Below are 24,740 nucleotides of genomic sequence, written 5' to 3' on the forward strand. Positions count from 1 at the left end.
ACATACAAATTGTGTTTAAACTTGATATTGGACATCCATGTTATGATCAATTGACAGCTGTCAAAATAGGTATCCGCTGACCAGTGTCACATGAACGTATCGTGGCCTCAAGTGTACAACTCACTGAGGTGACGTGTTTATTAAAGTTCTCTGTTGAACAGTTATGGTTTTAAAGTGAGTGCAGGCTCAGAAAGCTTTACTTCAGAATGACTTCTTGAAAGTTCCCTCGAGAGCTTCGCTTTTGGCCTTGGTTAAATCTACATATAACAATCTCTTCCTATATATTTACTAACACCTCGGTAATACACCTATGGTTTTTGTGTTGTATTCAGAATTTTTGACTGTATGGTTAAGAATCCCTTCAAGGACATAGCCATAACGTGGACACCCCTCTATTATGGAAAGTGTTCCTTGTCCCAAAGATGGAAAACTTCATACAATCTATAGAGTGTTTTCACTCACGTGGCCAGCATCTATGCAAATTTATTGGAACAAAAGAAAGCGTTTGCATAAGAAAAGAGTTCACCTCCCAGAGGACTGGTTTGGGACACCAACATGGCCGCCGTTTCATTGTTTTGGGACACCAATATGGCCGCCGTGACGTCATGTGAAAACACTCTATACCTTATAACATGGACATATCTCTATAATGAACAGTTCCTCTAACTAATACTTCTATCTACACCCTCAAAAAACGCGAACACCAGGCTCTGTCGCCGACTATACAGTCAACTCTCTCTAAGACGGACACCTTTGGGACGGGCACTAGCTGTCCGTCTTAGAGAGATGTCCGTCTTATAGAAAGTCAAATAGAGCGAGCAAAGAAAGGCAGGGACCAACTGTTGGTGTCCGTTTTACAGAGGTGTCCGTCTTATAGAGGTGTCCGTTAAGAGATAGTCGACTGTATTTAAATACCTGAGGTCGCGATGTTATGGGCCATGCTGCCAAAGACTCCTGGCCCAGCAGAAGTGTAGGCACGTACTTCAACTTTGTAAATAGAGCACGATAAAAGACCAGTTAAAACGATGAAAGTGTCGGATGTGTTTTGTAGAATTGAGGGAGTGGACACGGATCTTGCAGTGCGTGGAGTAGAAAGCTTCGTCTGATTTACTTCGTAAGCGATCACTCTACCATTACTTGTGTTTCTGGGAAGAGGATTCCAACTTATTCTGTAAGTTGTCTCGTTAATCTTCTTCGAGGTTATTTTGTGAGGTGACGTGCTTGGTTCTGAGAGAAAAAAACAACGGGTAAAAAAATAAACCTGTGGAACCCGAAAGGTAAAATGACTCTCTTGTAGTATAACAAGTTCTTATCATTACAAGTAAAGATGAGAGCTGCGAGTTTGCTGCTCGCTAGGACCCACGCGCGGTTCACACACTGCGCGCGCTTCTCGCGCGACGAGACTATAAACTCACTTTGCTCGGCGATCCGCGCCTCGCTTCGCAAGGAATAATACATACCATAAAGTTCACTAACCACGATTGGCATAAATTAGTGAAAGTATAGTCCTGGAAATGTTGGATCATTAAAAATTTTGGGAAACTGCCGACCTACCCCTCCCCTAAACCAACATTTTGCACTAAGAGCGAAGTAACTGGTTATGTTGGCTTAGGGGACGGGTAGGTGGATAGTTTCCGAAATCTTTCCCTCCCTTCACTTCTCTCACGTCACCAAACTGTTTGTACGCGGTAGGGCTTCTAAAGTGAGAAAAAACGTCTTTCTTAGTGTTGCAAAGTTTGTCGTTCACAGTCACAGTTGAAAGTGCCGTCGATAAGATTGTCTCTTTTTACCATTCACGTCCGTTCAACCCCGCCACATTTTAACACTGGAATCTATTCACGAGTTGATTCATAAAGTTAAGATTCCAACATTAAAAAGGAGTAAACAAGGATGTGACACTTGATCGTGCTACGTTTGTAACGTAAGAATTCAAATTTTTCATCTTATGTGCATCACAGAAACTGAGAGAGGTAAATGATACATTCATTTAAAAATCCACAAAAGGCGATTTGTAAGCTGTTTAATTTCATCTAAAAACTCTTTAACCCTTTAAGCCTTAAGATCAAAATTTGAATTCTCATTGATTGACCCTATTTATTTCCTACGGAAGTAGTGGGGAGAAGTTGATAAAATATCAAGCAAATTCATATTGTGTGATCATGTCCGTAATTCTCATGACCACTCTGTTTTATGAAGCACTGATATAACAAGGAGTAATTTGATGCTGATCACTCTTAGGGCTTTAAGGGTTAACTCCACTATGGTTCTGCTCTGCTGTGAGCAGCGCCAGATTCCACGGTTGAGTCAGGAAGTAGTTTTTACTAACGGATAAACTGGATTGAATTTCATATAAACAATTACTTCAATCGGTTGAAACTAGTAAGTTCAATTCTCGTCGTAATCAACATTTTATTTTGTTATTCCCGATATCGTTCTTTAATTGTCAAGGCTGGCATCTCAGAAGTAGACAATCATAATTTGAAGTTTATCTGTGCTTGTTACTACATTACAGTGGCGATTCCTGGGGAGGGGTCTAGGCCGGAGGAGCCCGGGGGGCCCAGGCCCCCGTTATTTTTGGACAAAAGCCGAGGCCCACATGGCTGAGGCAATAGGCCACTTCCGAGTTCCAAAAACCCTCACTTTCAAAATGAGGCTAGGTGCACAACCTTTCTTGTGAAAATGATATTTATTTGCATGAGAATGAGGCTGAGCACTTGCCCTCGTTTTGAAACAGAGGCCCGGGGGAACTCAAAAATGGCCTATCTAATACTTCGCTTTGGCATTTTTTTTTCAGAGCCCCACGACCCCCCCCCCCCCCCCCCCCAGCGCCCCCCTTACCTCCAGCTCTGAATCCGCCGCTGAATTAGTACCCATAATAATTTTTGTTGCGCATGGTATTCACACATCAGCTAAACACAAAGGGCCACAATGCAATAGCAGCAGGGAACTGAAAAACACATACTTACTGAATTCTGGTACTTGGTGAATTCCAGTTAGCCTTGGCCCGGGTTTAACAGTTTCTGCCCAAATTTCAACTCTGTACTGTATTCCACCGAAAACATCTAAACTGTACCTGAAGGTTTGATTATTTGTTTCACTTCCAATATCAGTTTGTTTTCCATCAATAGTGTAGGTGAAAACTAATCGATATTTCCTTATGATACCATTTTGTTCCGCAGGTTGTTGCCACTGGGCCGTCATTCTGGGCATTGTACTTTCACTTGGCTCTTGTAAGCTGATGCCTAACATCTGCGGTTTGCTGGGTGCTAAATATAAGAAGACACAGAGGTGAAAGTCAATTGCACCCCTTTTGGTAGATTTTTTTTTGGCAGTTATTTCTTGTTTTCGAAGTGATCAAGGGGGAAAAGAGGCAGATAATTGTAGAAAAAACAAGCTGAAGTAAAACAACTTAAGTCAAGGAGTACACAAACCATCTTCTAGCGTCCGAGCTTGCTTTTCAGGACCCAGTGGACCAAGAAAGTCGCCATTACTGACTGCGATTCTAATGACATACAATGTCCATTTCTTCAGGCTCTGTAAAGTCTCATCGGTTGATGAGTCACTGACATTGACTGTTGTCCATAAAGATTTCCCTTCTTCCTTGTATTCAATGCTGTACCCTCTAAGGGGCCCGTTTAAATTGGCGATGCTTGGTGTCTGCAACATGTACTTGACTAAATCAGTGTTCAAGTAATACATCGTTAAATAAATGCTTCTGGTACCTTTTTAGGAGCTTGACAGTGCATAACGTTTAATATTATTTCTATCATGTTGCATTAATTCCTTTGGTCATAATTCATGAACAAAAAACAAAGGATTGTGCACCGTTACAAACCTCCCAACATAACCTGCAGCACTTTCATGTTTATCTTCGATGTTTGCCAGCTTTCATAACAAGTCTCCTTTCCCCATTATCTATGTTTATGTTCAAACCTTTTAACAGTGAACGCCATGAAACTTTAAGATCTGAAAATGATAAATTTGCGGGATTGACGCAGACAAGTTCAAGCCTACACTTTTTTCCGTTGTTTACACAAAGTAGTGAACATGAATGAACAAAGATGGCACTGGTTACACAGCTTTTCCTGTTTGAGGAAACCAGATTCGTATACAGTCGCCATTTATGAGTTTCGGGATAAGAGAAGATGGAGGCGTAGAGGGTGGGGGAGGGGGGGGGGGGGGTGAAGAGGTTGGAGGGGGAGAGCGAGGAGAAGATCCGTGCACCTCAATAGCAACTGGGTAATAGTCTTTGGAGAGGCATGGAAATAATAGGCAAGCCTCTTGAGAAACGAAGTACTTATGGACAAGAACGAGTTTTTGTTAAAATAAATCCGATGTTTACCTGCCATTTCACATGAATTGACTGTGAAGAAGGACTTGTCACACTCACAATCTGGATATTAACTTCAGGCTCTAAAAAGAGAATCGAAAGTGACAAGATAAGTTAAGATTGATTTATCCTCAATCAGAATAGTTCTATCCTATGACCGGACACCTGATTACTACATGAAAATCACTGAATGAGTTTGCTTGCACAACTTTATCTGTCGCAGTTCTTCAGATTTTTTAAAATGAAAATATCGATGAGATGATAGCAGAAGTAGTTAATATTTCATTACCCGACTGACTGGGGCCGCTAAAACGATGTGGCGATGATTTTGGACTGAAGAACGTATTATATTAAATTATTGTTCTTAGCACTGCATCTAAATTGCATCAACACTTACTGGCAGTTTTTGTTGTGAAATTCTGGAAATTACTCCACAGACTCTTTCCTAAGACACTGTCGGCTATCAGCCTAACACTGTAGGCTGTGTATGGCTTGAGGTTGTTAATCCGTTTACTTAATACAAGTCCCAAAGGTATATCGCGTGTAGAAGTACTATTTCGACACTCAAGATTGTAGGCAGTAACAGGCATTTCATCCGCTCCAGGATTATACGACCATGTGACTAATGTTGATCTTGCTTTAACGTCACTTGGATTAACTTGAACAACTGGCTTGCCTGGTTTCTCTGAAAACAACAAAAATGTGCCTCATAATGAGCCTTACTTATAAGGTTATCTAGAACCCAGCACTTAAACCGTTGAGCAAGTGACAAAATCAACGAATAAACAAACGCGTTAAAAATACGTTACCCACTTAGAATACGTTTAAGGTTGAGGTATTTTTTAGAAAGTACTTCCTTGTTCATCTAGTACCGTTTGCAGTCATGTATTGTTGGAATGCAATATTTTCGTGTCCTTATAAAGAACTTAAATTATGTTAGTTATTGAAAACTGCGTCATCCCGTATATTAAATTAATTTTCACATTCACGATAACGAGCAAAAAAGGCGTTCCAAGGTACGCACAAATTTTTGCTTACTTAAGGACACTATAACATTTGCAGTGGTCAGATGACTGCCTTGTATTCCAGAAAGTGATGCAGAGCATTGGTAGGTTGAATTACACTGGACTCCACTGGCTGAAGTGAGCTTTCTTGCGCAAGAGTTACTGTAGATATTACTGGCATTGTTGTATGGTATGGTAAGAGAGGGGGTTGTGTCAGACAGCCCCGCTCCATCTTTGCTCCAACTATACCCAGAGGGTTGTCGAGGGCTGTAACTAGCCACACAGGTCAGGGTCACAGATTGACTAGTGTTGGCTATCAGACCAACATCATCAAGATCAACTTTTAACGGCAACGAAACTTGGTCTGAAAGAGACAAGCAAATATTTAATGAAAAGACGACAAGAAATAACCTAGGCAAACTTATCAAATACAACATCTCAATTTTACATTCCATTAAGTTCATTGAATCTGATTGGTTGAAAGCAGTAATGCAGTTTCAAGATCGAGCCGGGGTTTTGAGTGTGTGGGGTTTATGCGGGGGGAGGGAGGCGAGAAAGTAGATTTGATACAAATCCAAGATATATGGTGGCCGCCCGTAATGCAGAGCGGTCGATCGGAAAAATAGAGGACTGTAAACAGCCTATAAGTAAACAGAGTACAAAAACGAGGAAATATAATTCAATTATCAGTGAATGAAGCATTGTGATTGGCAAAAATCAATAGAATTGTTTAATAACCAATCAGGTGCCGCAAATCTTTATTGGCCACTTTGAGGTTTCGCGTGAGACTGGGTTCAGGTGTTGCGTCGATCGAATTGCATTGTGGGGATGTTTAGTGAACGAATGTTGATCCAGTGAATTTTGCCAGTTTGATACTTTTTTGAAAAACACACTCGTGTAAATAAATTGCAAATTGAACTCGACGTTGTAGGACAACCTATACAAGCACTTTCTACTGGAGAAAAGGTTTGCATTACGATACAAACTTCACTCTTAAATGCAGATTCCGCCGTTTTCGACGACAGCAGTTAGCCTGCAAGTATATGTCTCAATCCCATTTCCTTTGCGCAGGCTAGAAAGTGCTGCATCATACCAAATAGCACTTAAGTACTTATTATGTGGCTAGCGGGCAAAATGAGGCACATTCCTTGTTCTCATTGGTTAACCGAGGAAGCAAGATGGGAAAGAGCGTTGTGTGACGAGACAAAAACGGCTGCGTGCGATACTAAGATTGACAAGATTAAGCTCGTTTGATTATTCAAATTTTTACGCTTAATTTACTTTTTAGCTTAAATTGCTATGTACATTTGAGTTTTTATTTTCTTTTTTAACATTCAGGGCATTGTAACGCAATTTTGATCATATTTGCATGGAAAAGGCGCGTTATAAATTTTTAATTATTATTATAAATTATTGACTGTATACGGCAGCACATGTATCCCATTAATTCATTTTTTTAAAAATTCCCCTCTAACAAATCATACTTACAATCCTTACAGCCAAACAAGTCCATTCTCATACATATTGCATTAGTATATGTCTTGGGGAATATTCTGACATATTGCGCTGCAAACGGGGGAGCAAACCAGTGGATAACAATGGTACTTCTGTCGCTGTTTCCAGTCAAATGCTGAGTGGTAGATCAAGAACAAAGTAAGTGGAGATATACAAATAATTTTATTTAAAGGACACCACAATCTGTGGTATATTCCCGAACCGGCTGAAGAGGAGCGCTAGAGGTAATGGGAAGGAGGAATTTTTCTGCTTTTCCTTCCCACCACCCCTCGCGCTCCCTGCAGTCACGCTTTTCGTGACTGGGGACGAGTCAGCCTAACCGGGGTTGCAAACGTCCGTTCAGGGGCCCGTTCCTCGACTGAAGTTCCAATAATTAACGGACAAACAAGAAAAGTTGTCAAATCTTCTCTGTTTTATCTGTCTACTCATTATGTCCGACTAAAGGTAAGATTTAAACGTTCATTAGTTAAAAGGTTGTGTGATTTTGTTTTTACTCACTTGAAGTCTACTCGAAAGTTTCAAAGAGTTATAGATGTGAATGAATCTGCATTGGCTTCTAATATTTAGTACGTTCGATCATAGGGGTACGGGCAATTTTCGGCCAGGGGGGGCGGTAAACCATTTGCTCAAAAAATTCTTGCAAGTTGCCCAAATTTTACAAAACAGTCGAAGAGAAAAGAGGGCCATACGATGCAACAACATAGGCCGTACTGGCATATGAAAGTGGCTCGATACAGTTTTTCAGGGTCAATACCTACCAAGTTTGAGCATAAACTACGTCGCCATAAACAAACATTTGGAAACATTGCCACGGGGACCACAGTTGTATTAGATAAAGATGAAAATTTGTCATGATCTGGGTTGCAATGACATCGGCGTTGTCAAAGCAACGAACTGACGCCATTACCTATTACACTTGCAGCATTATTTCTCACTGTGAAATCGTTCTCGATGTTAGCCGTTATCTCTAGAAAACGAAGCGCTTTTGACATGCAATTTCACCTTATAGCAGTTTCAATCTTTTTGAAAACGTGTGTGAATTATTTGAGAATTAATTCTGGTCAATTGTTACAAAGAAGGATTTGATTAGTATGCACCATGGCGCTCTTGTTAGCGGTTTTGTAAACATTTCGCTCTACTTTAACAAATTAGTGAATAATTTAACACGCTTGATAGATTTTTAAATAAAATTAAGATTCTTCTCGTATTAAACTGAGAATTAGTCAGCCACTTCTTCACTTTCAGACCCATCGCTGATGCTATCTGCAACACACTGTTCTACTAGCAGAGATGATTCTAGAAATGAACTTAGGCAGAAGTTTATTGTAATCAATTGACGATTGGAAATAGCCCATTGCAGTACAGCGCCAAACGATGAAAAAAAATCAGCATATGATACCCTTCCCTTATAACCACGAACGCTTCAGGTGCTTGGCAACCACTGTCTCGTGTGTATGTAACTGGATTATTACGCCGACTTCAGGTTAAAATAGAAAATATTTATCTCTTCAAAACACTAATAAAAAAACATGGAAACGTCTTTAAAAGGTGGCTTTGCCCAAATTTTCTCTTGCTGCCCCAAAAATCTGAGTTGCCCAAAATTTGGGGGGGCTGCAGCCCCCCTCGCCCCCCCCCCCCCCCCCCGGCCCGTACGCCTATGCGTTCGATAGTCACACACAGTTAATGTACAAATAGGTTCATTGCGGAGCTTCAAATTGCAGGCTGTAATCGGACAGTCGGACTAAAAATTGGTACATTGTTCGACTCCTACAACCTACGTTTTGAAGCCAGACACTCGTCACCGCTTACAACAAAGCTCGCAATATGATACTTTTCTGTCTCAAGCCCGAGGTGAGTGTTTCACCGTATTTCGTCTCATTTTGGCCACACGGGTAACACTAGACGACGGTAATTGGACGATTGCCAATCTTGAGACCTAGGAATACATGATGCAAATTTACCTGTCCAGCTCCGTAACTAATCCATGTTTTACCATCATATCCATAGCGGATTAAATAGCTTGTCACCCGGTTGTCCCTTTTAGCATCTCCCTGAGTCGCCACGCCTGTGACTGTTACAATTTTATTTAAATCAGCCTGTAAGTACTGAGGTAGGGATGCTGAAGAGCTGCACCAACTGTCAGTACCATAAAGGCGACTAAAAGCTGCTTGGTGACTACTAAGTTGTGAGGATGCTGTAATTGTAAAATCCCTGGTCGGTTGAAATCGTTCATTCTTAAACGATTCAAAGCAACCTGTAAAAACATCAAGAAAAAATATATGGCATTTTTATTAAGAATTTTATGTACTGTTTAAAAACCGAGCAGTTTCGATTATCAGGTTTTAAACCTGATAATACAGACTGCGAGTTTCAACGACTTCAAAATCTCTGATATAGATCCATTCATTCTTGCACTAATATTTAGATTTGGGGTTATTTTGGTCTAAAGTTGGACGTAAAGTTTCCTCCTGAATGCATTGAAACACTTTTTAGGCTAACCAGAGTAATTTTTTAGATATCTAGAAATGTATTCTAAGTAGCGCTAAAAAATTTTTTTTGTTCGGTCATCCCAGGGCAGCTTGAATCTTTTTACAAGGGTTTCAGCATTATTTTTGCGAAAATTTTAGCTGCAATTTAGAGTTTTACGAAAGAGACAATTTTTCTATGCATTGCATTTTTGGTTCCAAAAATTTTAGGTTTCCTTTCTCTCCTAAAAAAAGGCTTAACCTGGGAGTGAAATGGAAAAAAATAAAGTTCACAAAATCGTAAGGAATTTATTAGATAGGCCTCAAAAATTATACATGAATGGAACGGTCATCTAAAAAAATCTAGACAATTTTTGCTTTTCCGAACAGATATTTCACAGAAAACAGTCACTGGGAGTTTGCGTATTTGTTTGAAAATGGAGGTAAAAATCTGTGTAATAAGAAATATCCGGATACATGTGGACGGGGCTAAACCTATTGCTTTTTTGCCGTTGTCGTCGCTGCTTAGGCTTCCTACTTACTGCCTGACCAATCTTTGTACTTCTATGCTTATTTCACGTTTTCTTGTTTCCTCTCTGTTGAGTTTTCTGCTTTACTTTAGAAAAAAAGTGCTTTAAATAATTAGATTCATTATATTTGGTCCCTCCTCGTTTGTTTCCTTCTTTGTAATTGTCACTAATATGAAACGGATGGAAATTTAAAAAAGAGTTCAAACACTGATTAATAATTCATAACGAAAAAACAAAAGAAATTTTAAAAGTTTAATGAGTGACCTAACGGAGGCATACGTAGCAAATTCGAATCGTAGTCACCCGTCCACACGAAAACGCTAAAACAATGGAAATGCCATAGCTTTATTATTAAGCATACGTTATGCTAGAAGTATATGGTGTACGACATCATCGTATTCCGAATTCGAAACAGTTTTCGTCCGTCCACACGTAAAAGAAAAGCCGAGTAGGTTTTCGAAAATCTCCACTCTGGAGAGCGTTATTGAAAAGGTGCGTTTCGTTGACCGTTTTCACTGCATTAGTGAGTGTGGAAGGTAGGCTGAACCGGAGAAAATAAATATCCGTTTTCAAACAAAAACGAATACATGTGCACGGGCCCTTAGATAAGCAAAACAACAACTTTGCACGTGCATAAGGTATTTTTGTACATTTCTTTGCCGTCACTGCACGACTACGACGTGAAACTCCTTAATTTCACGTTTCGTTGAGAATCTGAACACAAGACAAAGACTTTCCTTTGTTTTTTTTTTAAACTGAGATACAGACCTTCAGAACTCAACTCGCGAAATATTCTCTAACATTTGAAAAATTTAGCGTAATGAAACAACAGCGATGGCGGTCCCGTAAAAAATAGTGTCCCTTATTTGCACTTTCGTGTTAAAAACATTGACACTCAGAAAAAGTGCATTTTTTTAATGCTGTGTTTGTCTTTTGAACTGCATGTATTGGGTATGTACTAAGAGACCAACCTTGCTTAGATCCATACACCTCCACCCTTAATGCTTTCCTTCCTTGAAATGTAACTGGATAAAAACGAATAAACTTGGCAGCAAGTGGCTCAGATAGTTCATTTCTTACAATGCTGTTGCTGTCACCATTTCCAGTAAATGTCTAAGAGCAAATTAACAAAAATTTCTATAAAATGCTGATGAAAGACAAATTCGTGCGTTTAGGTGTGAACACCTTTAACCATCTAAATTTTTGTGTAGCAAGGGCGTGGTTGCATGGATGCGTTTTAACTCAGCTGGGAGACGCCATACTGTATTTCAGATGAAGGAGTGTTCTGCGCATGGGTAGGTGGAAAAACAACTGAAAATAATTAAAATTCTCAAACTACTTCGGGTGTTCCGTGTCAAGAGAGCGAAAATATTGAACTGTTCCGTGTCCGATGAAAGTTTCAACCGGTCGAAAATTCGTCTGGTTCTTTTTTAACGTAGCCTAAGTCTCAGTGGCGGATCCAGACCTTCTGATATGGGGGACCCCGGCCTCCAAAAGAAAATGTTTTCGGCCCCTCGGGCCTCAGTTTGGTCCAAAAATAAGGGAGGGCAGGCTCCAGGATACAGGAAGAAAAGGATAAGACAACTAGAGACGGTGAAGATGGGAGAAGAGAGAGGAAAGCAAATGGAAGGGAGAGAAAGGAACGAAAGCAACTTCGGCATGTGAAATCCTAGTTCTCGAGGCTCAGAGATAAACACAGTCCTTCATTACTTAGTGTCTCCACGATTATAATTTCGCTATTAATTCATCTACAGCAAAAAAGGATGTACCTTTTCGGAACCACCCTCAGAGTAAAATGTCCTCCAGACATTATCCAGGGACGTCTTTATCTTGTATGATTTTGTCCAATCATTAGCATTTGGATTTCCTTGTGTTGCTACTGCACAAACAAGGTAACGAGATCCCAGATCGATCTGGAGGAAAGCATTGTTGTCATTGTTGGCAGGAATCCAGGCATTGGATCCTTCTAATTGGCCATCAGATGGACTGCGCCCGCTAAGAGATGACGAAGCTGAAAACCTCTGCTTAGAAATATCGTTATTAGCCGACACTCCTACTGGATCAAATGCACAACCTGAGTTTAGGGAAAAAAAGGAGGAAAAAATATTTTCATGTTATCACTCTTAACGTAATAGATTAGACTCGCAGAACAAATTTATTGCCGCGATTTTGGGTTCCTTCCTATTTTATAAAAAAAAAAAAAACATTAAAATTTAGGCAAATGTCAGGCCTGGGATAAGGCCTCCGTTTCCATTATCGAGAACAACAAATCATGAAAATGTATTTTAAAAGCTCCCTCACAGAGCTGACGGAATTCGTTGGGTATTGCGTTCTAAAGTTGATTTTAATTTCCAGACGAAGAAAACCTTGTCTCATGCTTGTGCTTTGAATTAGCTTTAGCAAAGAAATCACAGCTGTTAGACGGAACATTCAAGCAGGAGACGTCAAACATTATAGAAGATACTTTTTCAGCATATAACATTTGTAAGGGTAGAATTTTTGAGGAAACAAGTAAAGGCACGGCATGTGCTATGGGTTCAGAAAAATACATCAAACGAGGGACTCGTTTTTATAGCACGAGAGTTTTTTGTAAATGGGTTTTGGCAGCTTGACCCCAAGCCGCCAAACCGCGTGTCAGATAAGGCAATATCAAAGATTGATAAATATTTAAAAGGGTAGGACGTGGGACGAAGTGTCTAAGACGGGCAAGAACACCAACAGTTCTGCTTACTTTTAATGCAACATTATCAATATGAAATTTCCAGCTTAAATTGCTGACCAACAGGACACCAAGATATTTAACATGGTCTTTACACTCAAGGGTAGTAGGAATTTGGGTACAGTTATCAATCATTTCAATATTAACGAGTACTTCAACTTACGTTGATATGGACGAAAGATAACATTATTTGACTTTTTAGCATTGAGCGTTAACTTATTTGCATTGAGCCAGTAGGAGACTTTGGGCCGTTCGCTATTGACGGTTTTCTCGAGAGATTTCAAATTAGTGGCAGCATACAACAAGTTCGTGTCATCAGCAACGAGACAGAATGAGAATTTGGCCGAGGAGTTGTGAACTATTGTCGTTAACATAGATTAAGAATAACAGTGGATCAAGCACAGACTCCTGTGAGACATCACGAGCTCATACATTCGGTAGATAAGTTAAAACCTACTTCAGTTACTCGTGAACGACAAAGAAGGTATGAGACAAACCGGTCATTGATAATTCCTCTGATGCCGTCAGGAAGCTAGATTAAATATGGTCGACGGTATCAAAGGCCTTTTTTTTTAAGTCTAAAAAGATCCCGCAAGTGAAAATTTTTTTGTCCATATTGTATTTGAATGACATTAACACTGTCAATAATGGCATGTTGCGTGGAACGTTTTACGCGGAAGCCATACTGTGACTTAAAAAGAATACCGTTTTTACCACGAAAGGATTTGAGGCGGTGGTACTTTAGTTTTTCAAATATCCGATTGAAAATAGACAGTAATGATATCGAACGACAATTACCTGGCTCAGGCTTATCGTCATTTTTGTACACATGAACAACTTCCGCTTTTTTCACTTTGGATGGGAAGACGCCCTTTTGCACAGATTTGGTCATAATGATGGAGCGAAGGCCCGAAATAACGCATCTAGCGTCAGTTAAAATACGGATAGGACAAGAGTAGAGACGGTAAGTTTTATTTTTGGGCATCAAAAGTATCTCACGCTGAATCTCCGCTGGAGAAACTGGATCAAAAAAGGAAGAGCTTGGATTATAATAAGGAGGCCAGTATTCGGTAAAATTGCGAGATGAACGTGGTGCGCGAGACGCTAGGTTTTCACCGACCCAAGAAAAGTAGTTATTGAAGATGTTAGAAATCTCAAGAGGATCATTAGAGACTTTACAAGCTCAATAAATACTAGCTTCAGTTTGACCGCTGGTTTTTCATATACAGCGACGCAAGGTTGTTCAGTTTACCCTATCCACTGTTGTGGAATGAGTGTCGTATGAATTCAAACCAAAGCTAACACTCCCACCAATCACGACGCCGACAAATCCAGCTAATGAACCAATCAGCTGAACGTAAAGTAAAACCATGTTGAGTCGAAACCAAAAAAGCGCGCAAACACTGAGCGAGAAGGACGTCACTCCTGATCAGCGGCGGAAAAAACAGTTTTTCTTGGTGTTGCAAAACATATATTGTAGGTTAGCTATAATCTTGTTGTGGTTTGGGTATTGTCAGTGTCTTTTCAGTCTTCTGTATTATGTCATTTGGTGACTGCTGGCACACGTCCGCAACTCACCAAGAAACTAGCGGCAAAAGGGGCGCGAAGTTCCTCATACTTAATCAAATGATATAGGCCACTTGCACTAAGAGGTCACGTGACCAATGCTTCCTTTAAACAATGAGTTGGAATCTTGCTGATGCCAAAAATTGTTAGAGCATACAAAAAGTATCTTACACCCGAAATTTGAGAGGAAACGCATTTATGGGAGATATTTTAATGCACTTTGATTTTTCAGCAAAGTAGTATGATTTATATTAGCCGCCATGTTGGAGGGCATGCTCTTGCCCTCCAACATGGCGGCCAAAACTACTTCTTGCTTATATCTCGTTCAACGTTTCATAGTTACGCTTAGATGTGCTGTAAACGTTATCACATCATCTTTTCAACATTCTCCTTGAAGTTTAAGTGCAAACTTTGTGTTCAGAGAGAGGTAATTCATAATTTTAAAAATCGCATTTTGGTCACGTGACCATTTACGAACTTATTCATTTTAAGAAAATGGTGCGGGTTTCAAAAACCAACTCACCATTATTTTGTTTAAGATATGACCCACTAATCGTTTTTCGAAGGCAAAATCATATAACTTTCATTTTCATAAAAACGATGTCACATGCCTCTTAGTGCAAATGGCCTATTCAGTCACACTGAATACCCCCTCAGATACAATACAGTATACACGAAGGACGCCCCTCTTAATATTTCTCAGGGTTTTCTGATTATCATGGACAATATTAAGACGTAAAATGACAGAAAAATACAATGCATCTTAGTAAACTTAATTTTTTTGTGAGTTTACACCGTTGAAACTGTTGTTACCAACTGAATTCCCATAGTAAGAAGGATTTATGACATAACTGTATCAAATTAGGCAAACACCACAAAAGAAAAATGAACAGATTGATTAAGAAAATTCAGAAACTTTTTATATATAAACAATACAAAACGATTTTTAAAACAGATTACTTGTTTAGTAAAAGGCAAAAAAGCATCATGCATATACCTACAAAATAAACAACAGGAAAGAAAAGCGCTCTTACTTTTAAGATAGGAATAAACTTCAACCTCGCAGAGCGTCAACCACATATTAGGTAATCTGATGTACAAATATCTGCCATATGCTTTGGGACTACAGGAATATGTCTTGGAACTTGCTGCTGGGATGTGTATGATATTTGCACAAAGATGGTTGTTTGCTCCTCCATTTGTTGTTTCATTTCCTGGCAAAGCGAATAAAAGATAATATGAGGTAACATTAACTGCAGTATTTGAACACGATTCACGTACAATAATAGCTGAAATGGTAACAAAGAAACGATCTTGGCATTCACTTCAAGATCAGGGGAGTGCTGCAATCTCACTTGCATAACCTTTACATCGATATATAGAGTGTTTTCACTCACGTGCCCAGCATATATGCAAATTTATTGAACAAAAGAAAGCGTTTGCATACGAAAAGAGTTCAACTCCCAGAGGATTGGTTTGGGACAGTAACATGGCCGCCGTTTCATTGTTTTGGCACACCACTATGGCCGCCGTGACGTCATGTGAAAACAGTCTATATACTGACTCACTCAAATAGAATCTGTGGAAATTTGACTTTCCATGAATGTAACTATGTAGGAAGAAAATGATATTGATACTAAATACATGTACACTTTTACAAAACTCAGAGATCACGTTGACATAACCTTCTTCTGAAAAATCTTAACTTAAAAGCCAATGGAAAAGTAATCTCATATTACACTGCAATTGAAATATTTCAAAATGAACAAGGAACAAATTTGAACAACTAGGTAAAGCAACTGATTACAGCATCTCCCACAATGACTACCTACCAACTCTTATCTCAGCTCCATTCAATCTGTCTCCATGTACGTTTCTGTTGACTATATTTACTTCAGCTACAGGCTCTACTCGCCCCAGGTCTACTCGCCACCAAGCATTGTTCTCTCGGAGAGTGTGTGTACATTTGTCGATGTTAGTACCCCTATCTCCATCCACTGCGTTGCTAGCAGAATAGGAACTCCCTGGTTCAGTATATGTACTTGACTGACTTGCGGGCTTGTTAAGGGCAATATTACTCGGAACTGAAAACCAAAACAGATAATAAAAATTACAGATAAATGCAGCAGGGTTGTGCTCTTGGCCTCAGCTCCTGGAAAACCACTCCAGGATCCTTACTTCTGCTCTTGGGCGACTAGAAAATCTCAGCTTTTATATGGAAATCATATGCCGGGCACCCTGGATTTCACAGCTACAGAGCAGGTATGGAAGGCCTTTCTGAATCAACTGATGTTAATGTTCAAAGTACATGCATGTACAGCTATACATATAGTGTGTCTGCAGTGCAGTATAAAAAAATGGTCATGGTAAGTATTTGATCAGTAAATATTCAAAATCTCAACCTTTTTATTTTGACAGGTTGGTCACAAACTAGCCTGCAAATACACTAGCCATTTCTCTTCATTCCTCGCCACTAAGGGACCTTTTCACAGGGAAGACATCTGCACAATGGCCCCAAAAGTCTGAGTGAAGTCTCTCCTAGTCTATTACCGTAAAGTTTTGAGTTCTTCTGCGAAGGAGCAGCAGCAAAACTCATATTCTTCTTATAAAGAAGGTTATATTCCATGAAAAATGACTTTTTTAGATAATTCATGGCATTTACTGCACAACTTTGTGACCTTTTGTCTTTTTTCTGCTATTCGTAAACAATAGCTAAAAGAATACAATGACTACTTTGACAAATCCCTGTTTGTTGACTAGGTTCCAGAGGCAAATCTACATAATGATGATCAATATGGAATCTTAGCGGTGAAATTGCAGACTTCTTTCCTGCAAAATGTCGTTAGTGGCAAGGAGCAACGGGAAAGGCATATACAGTGAATTACTTGCAAAGACTGTATTTTAAAAAGATGTTTTTAAAAAGAAAGAACAAGATAATGGTTCAAGAGCTGATGTGGTCACAAAAAGAAAAAAATCATATATCAATGATGTGAAGGAAGGTTCCACAACTGGGTAAAAAACTATATTCCTTAAAAACTGAACAATTTCTGCAAGATATCAAACCTCTGCTTCTAGGTATGCCAGAAACTTCTACTCGTAAACATGCTGCACCATGTTTGGACCCAACAACAAAACGCAAGTATCTGGCAACAAATGCACTGAACAAGATCTGTTTTTCTACTGTGTTCTGATCGAAGTTTCCATTGAATGTCTGGGAAACAAATCAAAAACAAAACAAAAAAAAAGCTTATCATTTAGGAGGTAATTCTTAAATAAAGATAGTGTTCAGTTTATTAAACCCAGGGCTGTCACTAAGTTGCAAGATAATTATATGCACATTATAGGTAAGGATTTGAACAGCTAGGAAATTCTATTGGTTCAGTTTGCTTTCCTTTTGTTTCCTATGAAAGTAGCCAGGGGTCATACTGGTAGTAGGACATAGCTAGGAAATTCCTGGTCCCTGGCTCTTAGTGACTTTCCTGTGAACCCAATAGGGTATCAACCTCTCACTTCCCACTCCCCGCTTCTCGATTCAATTAGCTTCACCCCGCATGGCATTTCTCCCTTAAATAACAAACTTTGCTCCTTTACACGCCTGTAATTTTTCTACCTCAATATATAAGTGTGATGAAGGTAACCTTTGAACAGACTAGCATTCCAGTCACAGGAGAGAACCAATTTATACTCCTACTATAAGGTGCTTCATGCAGCAGAGAATGGGTCAAGCTCTGGGAGTTTGATTACGCCGACCCTTTAACCCCGAGTTTCCACTGTAAGAGAAACTCGGAAACTCGGGGTTAAAGGAAATCGCTTAAATCGCAATGGATCGGAAAAATAACCACACAGCAAACAAAAACAAGCAAAGTAAATATGGTAAGCTGTATTTTATTGAACATTCTAGCGAGTATTTATCGATTTGAATCTTTTACCTGAATTAGCATACAAATCTTTTACATTCACGGCCGTTTTAAATTACGCAATATGAAACTACATATGTTAATGATTAAACTCACACACTCAGCTTGGGCAGCCTGTGTGCTGTGTAGAGTTCGATAAACCTCGCGCAAAAATAAACTTTCAGTCAAAGGCTCCTTTTACCTATTATTGTGTTTTTCTATTTCGCTTTTTATCTCACTACCATTCTCGTCCAGGTACTTCAGCGTGGCGGGGTAAACAATGAAAGCCTTTCCTTTTTGCCCTAGTTTCTTCTATAAAATAATGGGTTTTTTTTGTTTTTTTTTTACAGGAAACGAGCTCCTCTCGTCGTTCTTGTGTTCTCTTTCCTTGAAAGGGATTATCCTTTCATGTAAAATAACAGCGGCGTTTATCAGTGTATCGTAAGAACGCTACACGAATTGGTCTTGGTTTTTCCTTGTCAGAGTTTCGCTCGCCTTGTTGGTGTACGATGCGCCCGTTCTATTTCAACATGTACACATAGAGTCTCTAGGCCCATGTGAGTAGCTATAAAGTCTTGGACGAAATCTGCACATTCTTGTCCTTCTGCTTTTTCCGGCACATGATAGTATACAAGGTTGTTTCGACTAGACTCCGTCGGACTCCAGGTTTTGTCCACTGGAATCTGGTCGAGAGTATTGGACATGTGTGGTAATTCCTCAACTTCGTTTTCCAGTTCCTCAAGCTTCTCCAAGTCTTGTTCTACATCTGCCAAATCACTGTTGCGACATTACCTTTGATGTTCTTTATATCGTATTCAATTTTACTTAGCCGCTCATTAATTTTGTCAAGCACCCTCAGCTTTTCTAACTTCATCTGAATGGCCTGAATCAACATCAAGCTACAACAGCGTTCTCGGCTACCACGCTGGAGTGGTTGTCTTCAGGGGCGTAGCTAGGGGGGGTCCTGGGGTGCCCGTGACCCCCCCTTGGTAGACCCTCTTTTGAGCAAACAACCTACAATACTCAGGTGGCGAAAACTCCGCGACAATATCTTGGCCGTAAAAGCCATTGTTGAAAAGCCCACTTTCTTAATTTTTTTTTTTTGTAAAGTATTTTCGTCAACTGCTCTTGTCTTTAGTTAATATGGGCCTCCATGCCGCGATAAAACGACTGAGCCCGCTGATACACGAGGGAGAGCAGCGGTATCAACCATATATAATCGGCGATCCCCGGATGGTGTCCCTGCTGTGAGCCCCCCTTTGAAAAATCCTGGCTACGCCCCTGGTTGTCTTCTTTCGAGCTCGAAACCCGTGTCCGTTATTGACTCGGTTGGGTGGAATTGTGCAGATTTTGGGGTAAAATAGATTATGGAATGCGATGAACTTGCTTGTCAACCTGAATTGAAGCGAAATGTTATTTTCTAGACCCGTTTATGCTGGAGCGCTAAAAACACACGTCTATTCCATCACCTCTCTCATCCCAAACCTTCTTGGAATTACAGAAAGCTGTGTACTGATCTGTAAAATGGCAAAAACTCAATACTCAAGACCAAAATTTTGCCTCTAGTCCTTTAATCGGACAGTTTTAAATGGTGCCCAACAAGTGATCCTCGTGCACATTCAAAGAACCAGTCTGGCGGCAAGTTTTAAGAATGGGATGAAACATTTTCATTTCTCGACAACTGTAACTATTGCTCCGAAAACCCTGCTAATACATTTAATTTGCTTCCTGCTTAGGCAAATCTCACAGTTCCCTGCCTTCACAGCTCAAGAAAAAACCAGATCCCCAAAACAATTTGTTTTATACACACAATTATTGTATTCGTGTATAAAAATAAACTTTACACTGGTTTCCTTTTACCTGTGTCCCAGGGACCTGTATACTTGGTTGATTCACAAGAATGATCTTACACTGCGCTGTCTACTGCAAGTACATGTACCTCAGAAATGAAGCTCTTAACGTTTTCTTAATATTAAAATGAACTGAAACCGTTGCTCGCAAGTTGCAGAGGGCATCTTCCCTATAAATGATAGTCAATCAACACCACTAGGACTGTATCTCAACAGCTGTGGTGTAAAATAAAAAAGCTATATCTTAGGATGATCATCATTGGTTAAAACTGTCAAGCAAGAAAGGTCCAGTCAAGATAATTCCGCTATCAATCAGATTTGTGCTTGCAGCAAGACCAGTCTTACCATAAATAGGGTGGTAGGAAAAAGCGAAAAAACTCACAAAAAAAGCATTTTTCCTTTTTAAAGTGATGGGCCAGGCCATTAATATATGCACCCTTTAACGTCAACTACCTTAACATTTCCATTTTCTTTATAGCCTGTCCAAGTTGTCCTATCTGTAGATGACTGTAGGGTGTAAGACTCCACCCACTGACTCCCCTGGGAATTCCCCTGAGTGGATACAGCACAGATGATATAAGGAATCTGTAAGTCAATCTGTAGATATGGACTGCTGTCACTTGTGGACGCACACCATGATGATCCCACTACGAAGTTCAGTCGCCCATTCTTTGCTGGTGTGCTGGCATTCAGTTCAGAAGAAGCAGTTAACTGATTGTCGAGAATGTACCAGCTCACCCCTACATCAACTTGTTCACATGATGCTACAAAAAGGGATAAAACATTGAAATTACTGGTTGCCTAGAATGCATCCATCAGCTAGACCAATTGCATCTTGTTCAAACGAATGTTAAAACATGCCGTATTACACCCGCGTATAAGAACCTACTTTTTTAAAGTCTATATCTTTTGAGACGGGTGTTTTTGGATATTGTTCAGCCATTTAACGTTCTCGATCGGCTTTCCGTTGAAAAAAATTCTTAACCGTTAAAGTTTTGCTTTGCCCGACTATTCTACGCTTATCGTTATCCTTTTAAAGGGAAATGGAATCCATTTAAAAACTCGTGTTCAGTTATCCGTAAACTATTTCCGTGTACCATCCTTTCAACATTGGTGGCTGTTTTTGCTTTCCAGGTCACATTTCATAGTAATCCCTTTAAGGGATTTCCTTCCAAGATGTGCCTTTCTTTATTTTTTAAGTACAAATAAAGTTCCATCATTGCCTGCGGTCTCATTTCCTCAATGCGTGAAAAATGAAAGTTATTATTCCGCCTTTGTGATGCGACCAACAACAACAACAACAACATAAGCTTTATTTGCATGACTATAATTATTTAGTTACAGTATTGCAAAAGCTTTAACATAAAGTTACAATTTATAACAATGATAATGCAATGCAATGATTACTACAGTCATTCAAGTGTCATCAGCGTGATTTGATAACAAATTAGGACGTAAATCATGACATAATGAGACAAATTTCAACAAATGTGAATATACGGAAAAATTCTGTGAATTCATCAATTTAATTATTAATTCTGTGTAAGATAGCTGATTAAAGTCGACAAAATTTTGTTGGATTTTATTATAGAATTTCTCCCTTGGGATTGGGTATTTTGGACGATGGAGGAGAAATGAAATTCGTCTTCAATTATACCAGAGTTACAAATAGGGCAGAATCTATCGCTGCGGGAAGTTTGGTTATATCTTCCAGTTTCAATCATGAGTTTGTGGTTACTTATACGAATTTTCACTAAGTCTTTCCTAGTGGCAGAATTTCTAATTAAGTCTAGATAACTTGAAATTTTATAATCATGTTTAAATATGCTGTAAAATTGTAGTTTTTTAGAATGATGGATTGTATGTTGCTAATATGTAATATATTTTTGTTTTATTATATCTACATAGTGTTTAATCTTAGCTTCACTTAAATTATTAGGATCAAAATTAGGCAGGTCATAATATTCAGATATTTTCATAAGATTATGGTAAAAGCTATTTTTACCATTACAGTGAAGTTCTAGCGAGGTAAGAAAGGCTTGTTTAACAATAGTATCCTCGTTTTTACGCAGAAGATACAATATGTAATAAAGGATGTTTTTATAAATATTAATAATTAATGGCAACCGTCCTAATTCACTTCTACTTGCAACATTTGAAGCTTTATTGCTTATTTCTAGGTAACACTTGAAAAATTTCAAATGGGTTTTTTTCAATTGGGGTATTGTCTCAAGCTTTAAAATCATGTTTTACATATACACCTTTCGCTATTATATGATAATATTGGGGAACTCATCGCTTCAAATATTTTGCAAGCAAGAGAAGGTTTTAATTTGCTAAAGTTTGTGTGTTTTCTTAAACTAAAAAGAGCATGAAGAGCCTTCTCTTTCAAGTGTTCGAGTGAGATATTAAAATTAACGGTCGAGGAGATACGGGTTCCTAAATATGTATATTCATGGACAATATTAATGGTTTCTTTACCTGTATGGAATTCTAGATTGGAGTTATTCTTCGCTCGTTTTTAAAAGATCATAACTTTGGTCTTTTTGGAATGTACATCTAACATCCAAGAGTTGCAAAAAGAGGATAATGTTTTGAGACCTGTTCTGTATTTTTGTATCCTATTTTAGATCATGATATAATAATTAAATCATCAGCATATAAAAGCGAATTTAATTTAGTACCATTTGGAAGGATGATAGGGTCTGATAAAGTATTTTGAAATGCGGACGGTAAGTCATTAACGTATAAATTGAAAAGTAAGGGGCTTAAAATACAGCCCTGGCGTACGCCTCGAGAATAGCTAAAAGATCTTGCTTGACTCGTACCTATTTTCAATGCACAAGAAGAGTTTGAATATAGGTTTTTGATTAACTTATAGAAACACCCCCATACACCAATTTGTAATAATTTATATAAAAGTCCGTCATGCCAGACTGGGTCAAAGGCTTTTCTAAAGTCAACAAAACAAGCGTATACTTTCTCAACGTGACAGTGTACGTACTTGTCTATAACAGTTCATAATGTTAGGAGGTGGTCTGATGTTCGATTTTTAAGTAAGAAGCCGATTTGAGACTTGTGGGGTATGTCCAGCGAAGTGACGTGTTCAAGGAGTCTTTGGTTTAAAATTGAAAAGAACAACTTTCCTAGACAACTAGACACACAAATCCCGCGGTAATTAGATGGGTCATTTCGTACGCCAGATTTAAATATGGGAGTTATAAGACCGTTGCACCAATTTTTAGGCACTGTCCCTAAGTTAAGAGCAGTACCAAGAATGCGTTTGAACTGAAGAGCAATACTAGACGAAACTGATCACGATTCGGAAAGAAGTCGGTAGAGATGGGTCCACTGGGAAAATGGGAGGTTTATGGCTTTATAAAAGATATTCATCGCAAATTGGATGAAAATAAATACTTCTCTGTTTGACTTGCGTGGTGTCTAACTATGGTTCAGGACGTAAACATGCAAAGCATCCATATCGATATATTTTGGCTGTAAACTTACCAGATACCTTTCGTTGTCCGAAAAGACAAATTGCCACGAAGAAGCGTAAGATAATTTGCTTCTCATCCATGTATTATCATAAGCAAAAAAATAGCCATACAAAGTACAATTTACGCACTGCCTTTTTAAGATTTGCCCCCGATAAATGATTCGATTCAAGCCGGTTTCTGACCTTTCGCGTTTATATGGCGTGACCACCTTACAAGCAATACTCTTATATTTGACTTCCCTTCCAGTATCACTCACAGGAAAAAATAACAGATTCCCAATATTGGATATTTTAGGGTATTTAAAGAATACCCACAAAAATCCCAAATTTGGCAAAGTGAGACGAGTCCCAACCAGGGAATTCCCAACCAAGTTCCCTGGTTGGGACTTGTCTCACTCTTCCAAATTTGGGATTTTTGTGGGTATTCTTTAAATACCCTAAAATATCCAATATTGGGAATCTTTTATTTTTTCCTGTGACTCCATCTTTGTTATCTGTGTTTGTCGGATTTCAGCAGCAATCATTCGTTGATCTTCTTAGGAATGTTGAGTGTCTTTCAGCAACGCGTCGGACGTATCCTGACAGAACAAAACTTCATGCCATCTTTTCCTTGTTTCTTACAAAATGTTCAGCAAGTCGCGAGAGTAGTGGATAAGGCACCTTTTTTTCGGATTTAATTAACTTTTTGAGCGGTATAAATTAACGCAGATGACGTCATGCATCTCATTAAGATAGGATTATGTCATAGTTTAAATTAATGCCGATGACGCATGCATCTCATTAAGATAGGATGATGTCATAGTTTAAATTAATGTCGATGACGTCATGCATGCCATTAAGATATGATGATGTCATAGTTTTTTTTGTAGCTGGCAAGGAGCAAGTGACGTCAGAATTTCCTAGAGTTGACGTCATCAAAAAATGTTGAAATCATAATCTATAAACAGAAAAGTGATTTTTATATAATTAGCTATTTGCTATAGCCTTCTAATTAGATATTGTTTGCTATAGTCTTCTGATTGGATATTGTAGAAACATTTATGTGTTCAAAATAAGAGTGGGCAAATTGGTGTTGGGGTAAAAACTGAAATACAAGGTGAAAATAAAGCTTCACTGAAATACTGCGAGCGCAAAAGAAATACAGCAACGCACTTACATTCTTTTGGCGCAAAACTTCTGCCACAACAGAGATACTCCTGACAGGAAACTACTACTTAGTGCTCTTGAAGAAGCAACGTTGAAATAAAAGCTGAACTGAAAATGCTAGAGGGCGATTTAAGTTAAAAACAAAAAATGCAAATAAGGGCTAGGAGCACGTGGGATTCCTAGGGGAGTTATTTTACAGCTAAATTGCACACCATGATGATCC

General features: G+C 39.0%; 2 protein-coding genes and 1 long non-coding RNA gene across 3 annotated transcripts in view; all 3 read right to left on the reverse strand.

The window, feature by feature from the left end:
• LOC140921720 (receptor-type tyrosine-protein phosphatase delta-like) overlaps nucleotides 1–6,308 on the reverse strand; it is a 59,378-nt gene extending 53,070 nt beyond the window's left edge. Inside the window, exons 1-6 of the mRNA XM_073371731.1 lie at nucleotides 6,278–6,308; nucleotides 5,369–5,698; nucleotides 4,728–5,015; nucleotides 3,432–3,674; nucleotides 2,967–3,266; nucleotides 916–1,227 (exon numbers count right to left, since the gene is read on the reverse strand). Of these exons, the coding sequence (XP_073227832.1) occupies nucleotides 916–1,227; nucleotides 2,967–3,266; nucleotides 3,432–3,674; nucleotides 4,728–5,015; nucleotides 5,369–5,698; nucleotides 6,278–6,308 (1,504 nt within the window). The remainder of the gene's footprint in view (nucleotides 1–915; nucleotides 1,228–2,966; nucleotides 3,267–3,431; nucleotides 3,675–4,727; nucleotides 5,016–5,368; nucleotides 5,699–6,277) is intronic.
• LOC140921870 (uncharacterized) overlaps nucleotides 1–13,455 on the reverse strand; it is a 133,905-nt gene extending 120,450 nt beyond the window's left edge. Inside the window, exons 1-5 of the mRNA XM_073371869.1 lie at nucleotides 13,362–13,455; nucleotides 11,614–11,918; nucleotides 10,816–10,957; nucleotides 8,811–9,103; nucleotides 6,823–6,964 (exon numbers count right to left, since the gene is read on the reverse strand). Of these exons, the coding sequence (XP_073227970.1) occupies nucleotides 6,823–6,964; nucleotides 8,811–9,103; nucleotides 10,816–10,957; nucleotides 11,614–11,918; nucleotides 13,362–13,455 (976 nt within the window). The remainder of the gene's footprint in view (nucleotides 1–6,822; nucleotides 6,965–8,810; nucleotides 9,104–10,815; nucleotides 10,958–11,613; nucleotides 11,919–13,361) is intronic.
• A 2,647-nt stretch (nucleotides 13,456–16,102) lies between these two features.
• LOC140922124 (uncharacterized) overlaps nucleotides 16,103–24,740 on the reverse strand; it is a 45,006-nt gene continuing 36,368 nt past the window's right edge. Inside the window, exons 2-3 of the long non-coding RNA XR_012164077.1 lie at nucleotides 17,193–17,340; nucleotides 16,103–16,213 (exon numbers count right to left, since the gene is read on the reverse strand). This is a non-coding gene — a long non-coding RNA (uncharacterized lncRNA). The remainder of the gene's footprint in view (nucleotides 16,214–17,192; nucleotides 17,341–24,740) is intronic.

The sequence above is a fragment of the Porites lutea genome, chromosome 12, assembly GCF_958299795.1.
Source record: "Porites lutea chromosome 12, jaPorLute2.1, whole genome shotgun sequence".
NCBI classification, from domain to species: domain Eukaryota; kingdom Metazoa; phylum Cnidaria; class Anthozoa; order Scleractinia; family Poritidae; genus Porites; species Porites lutea.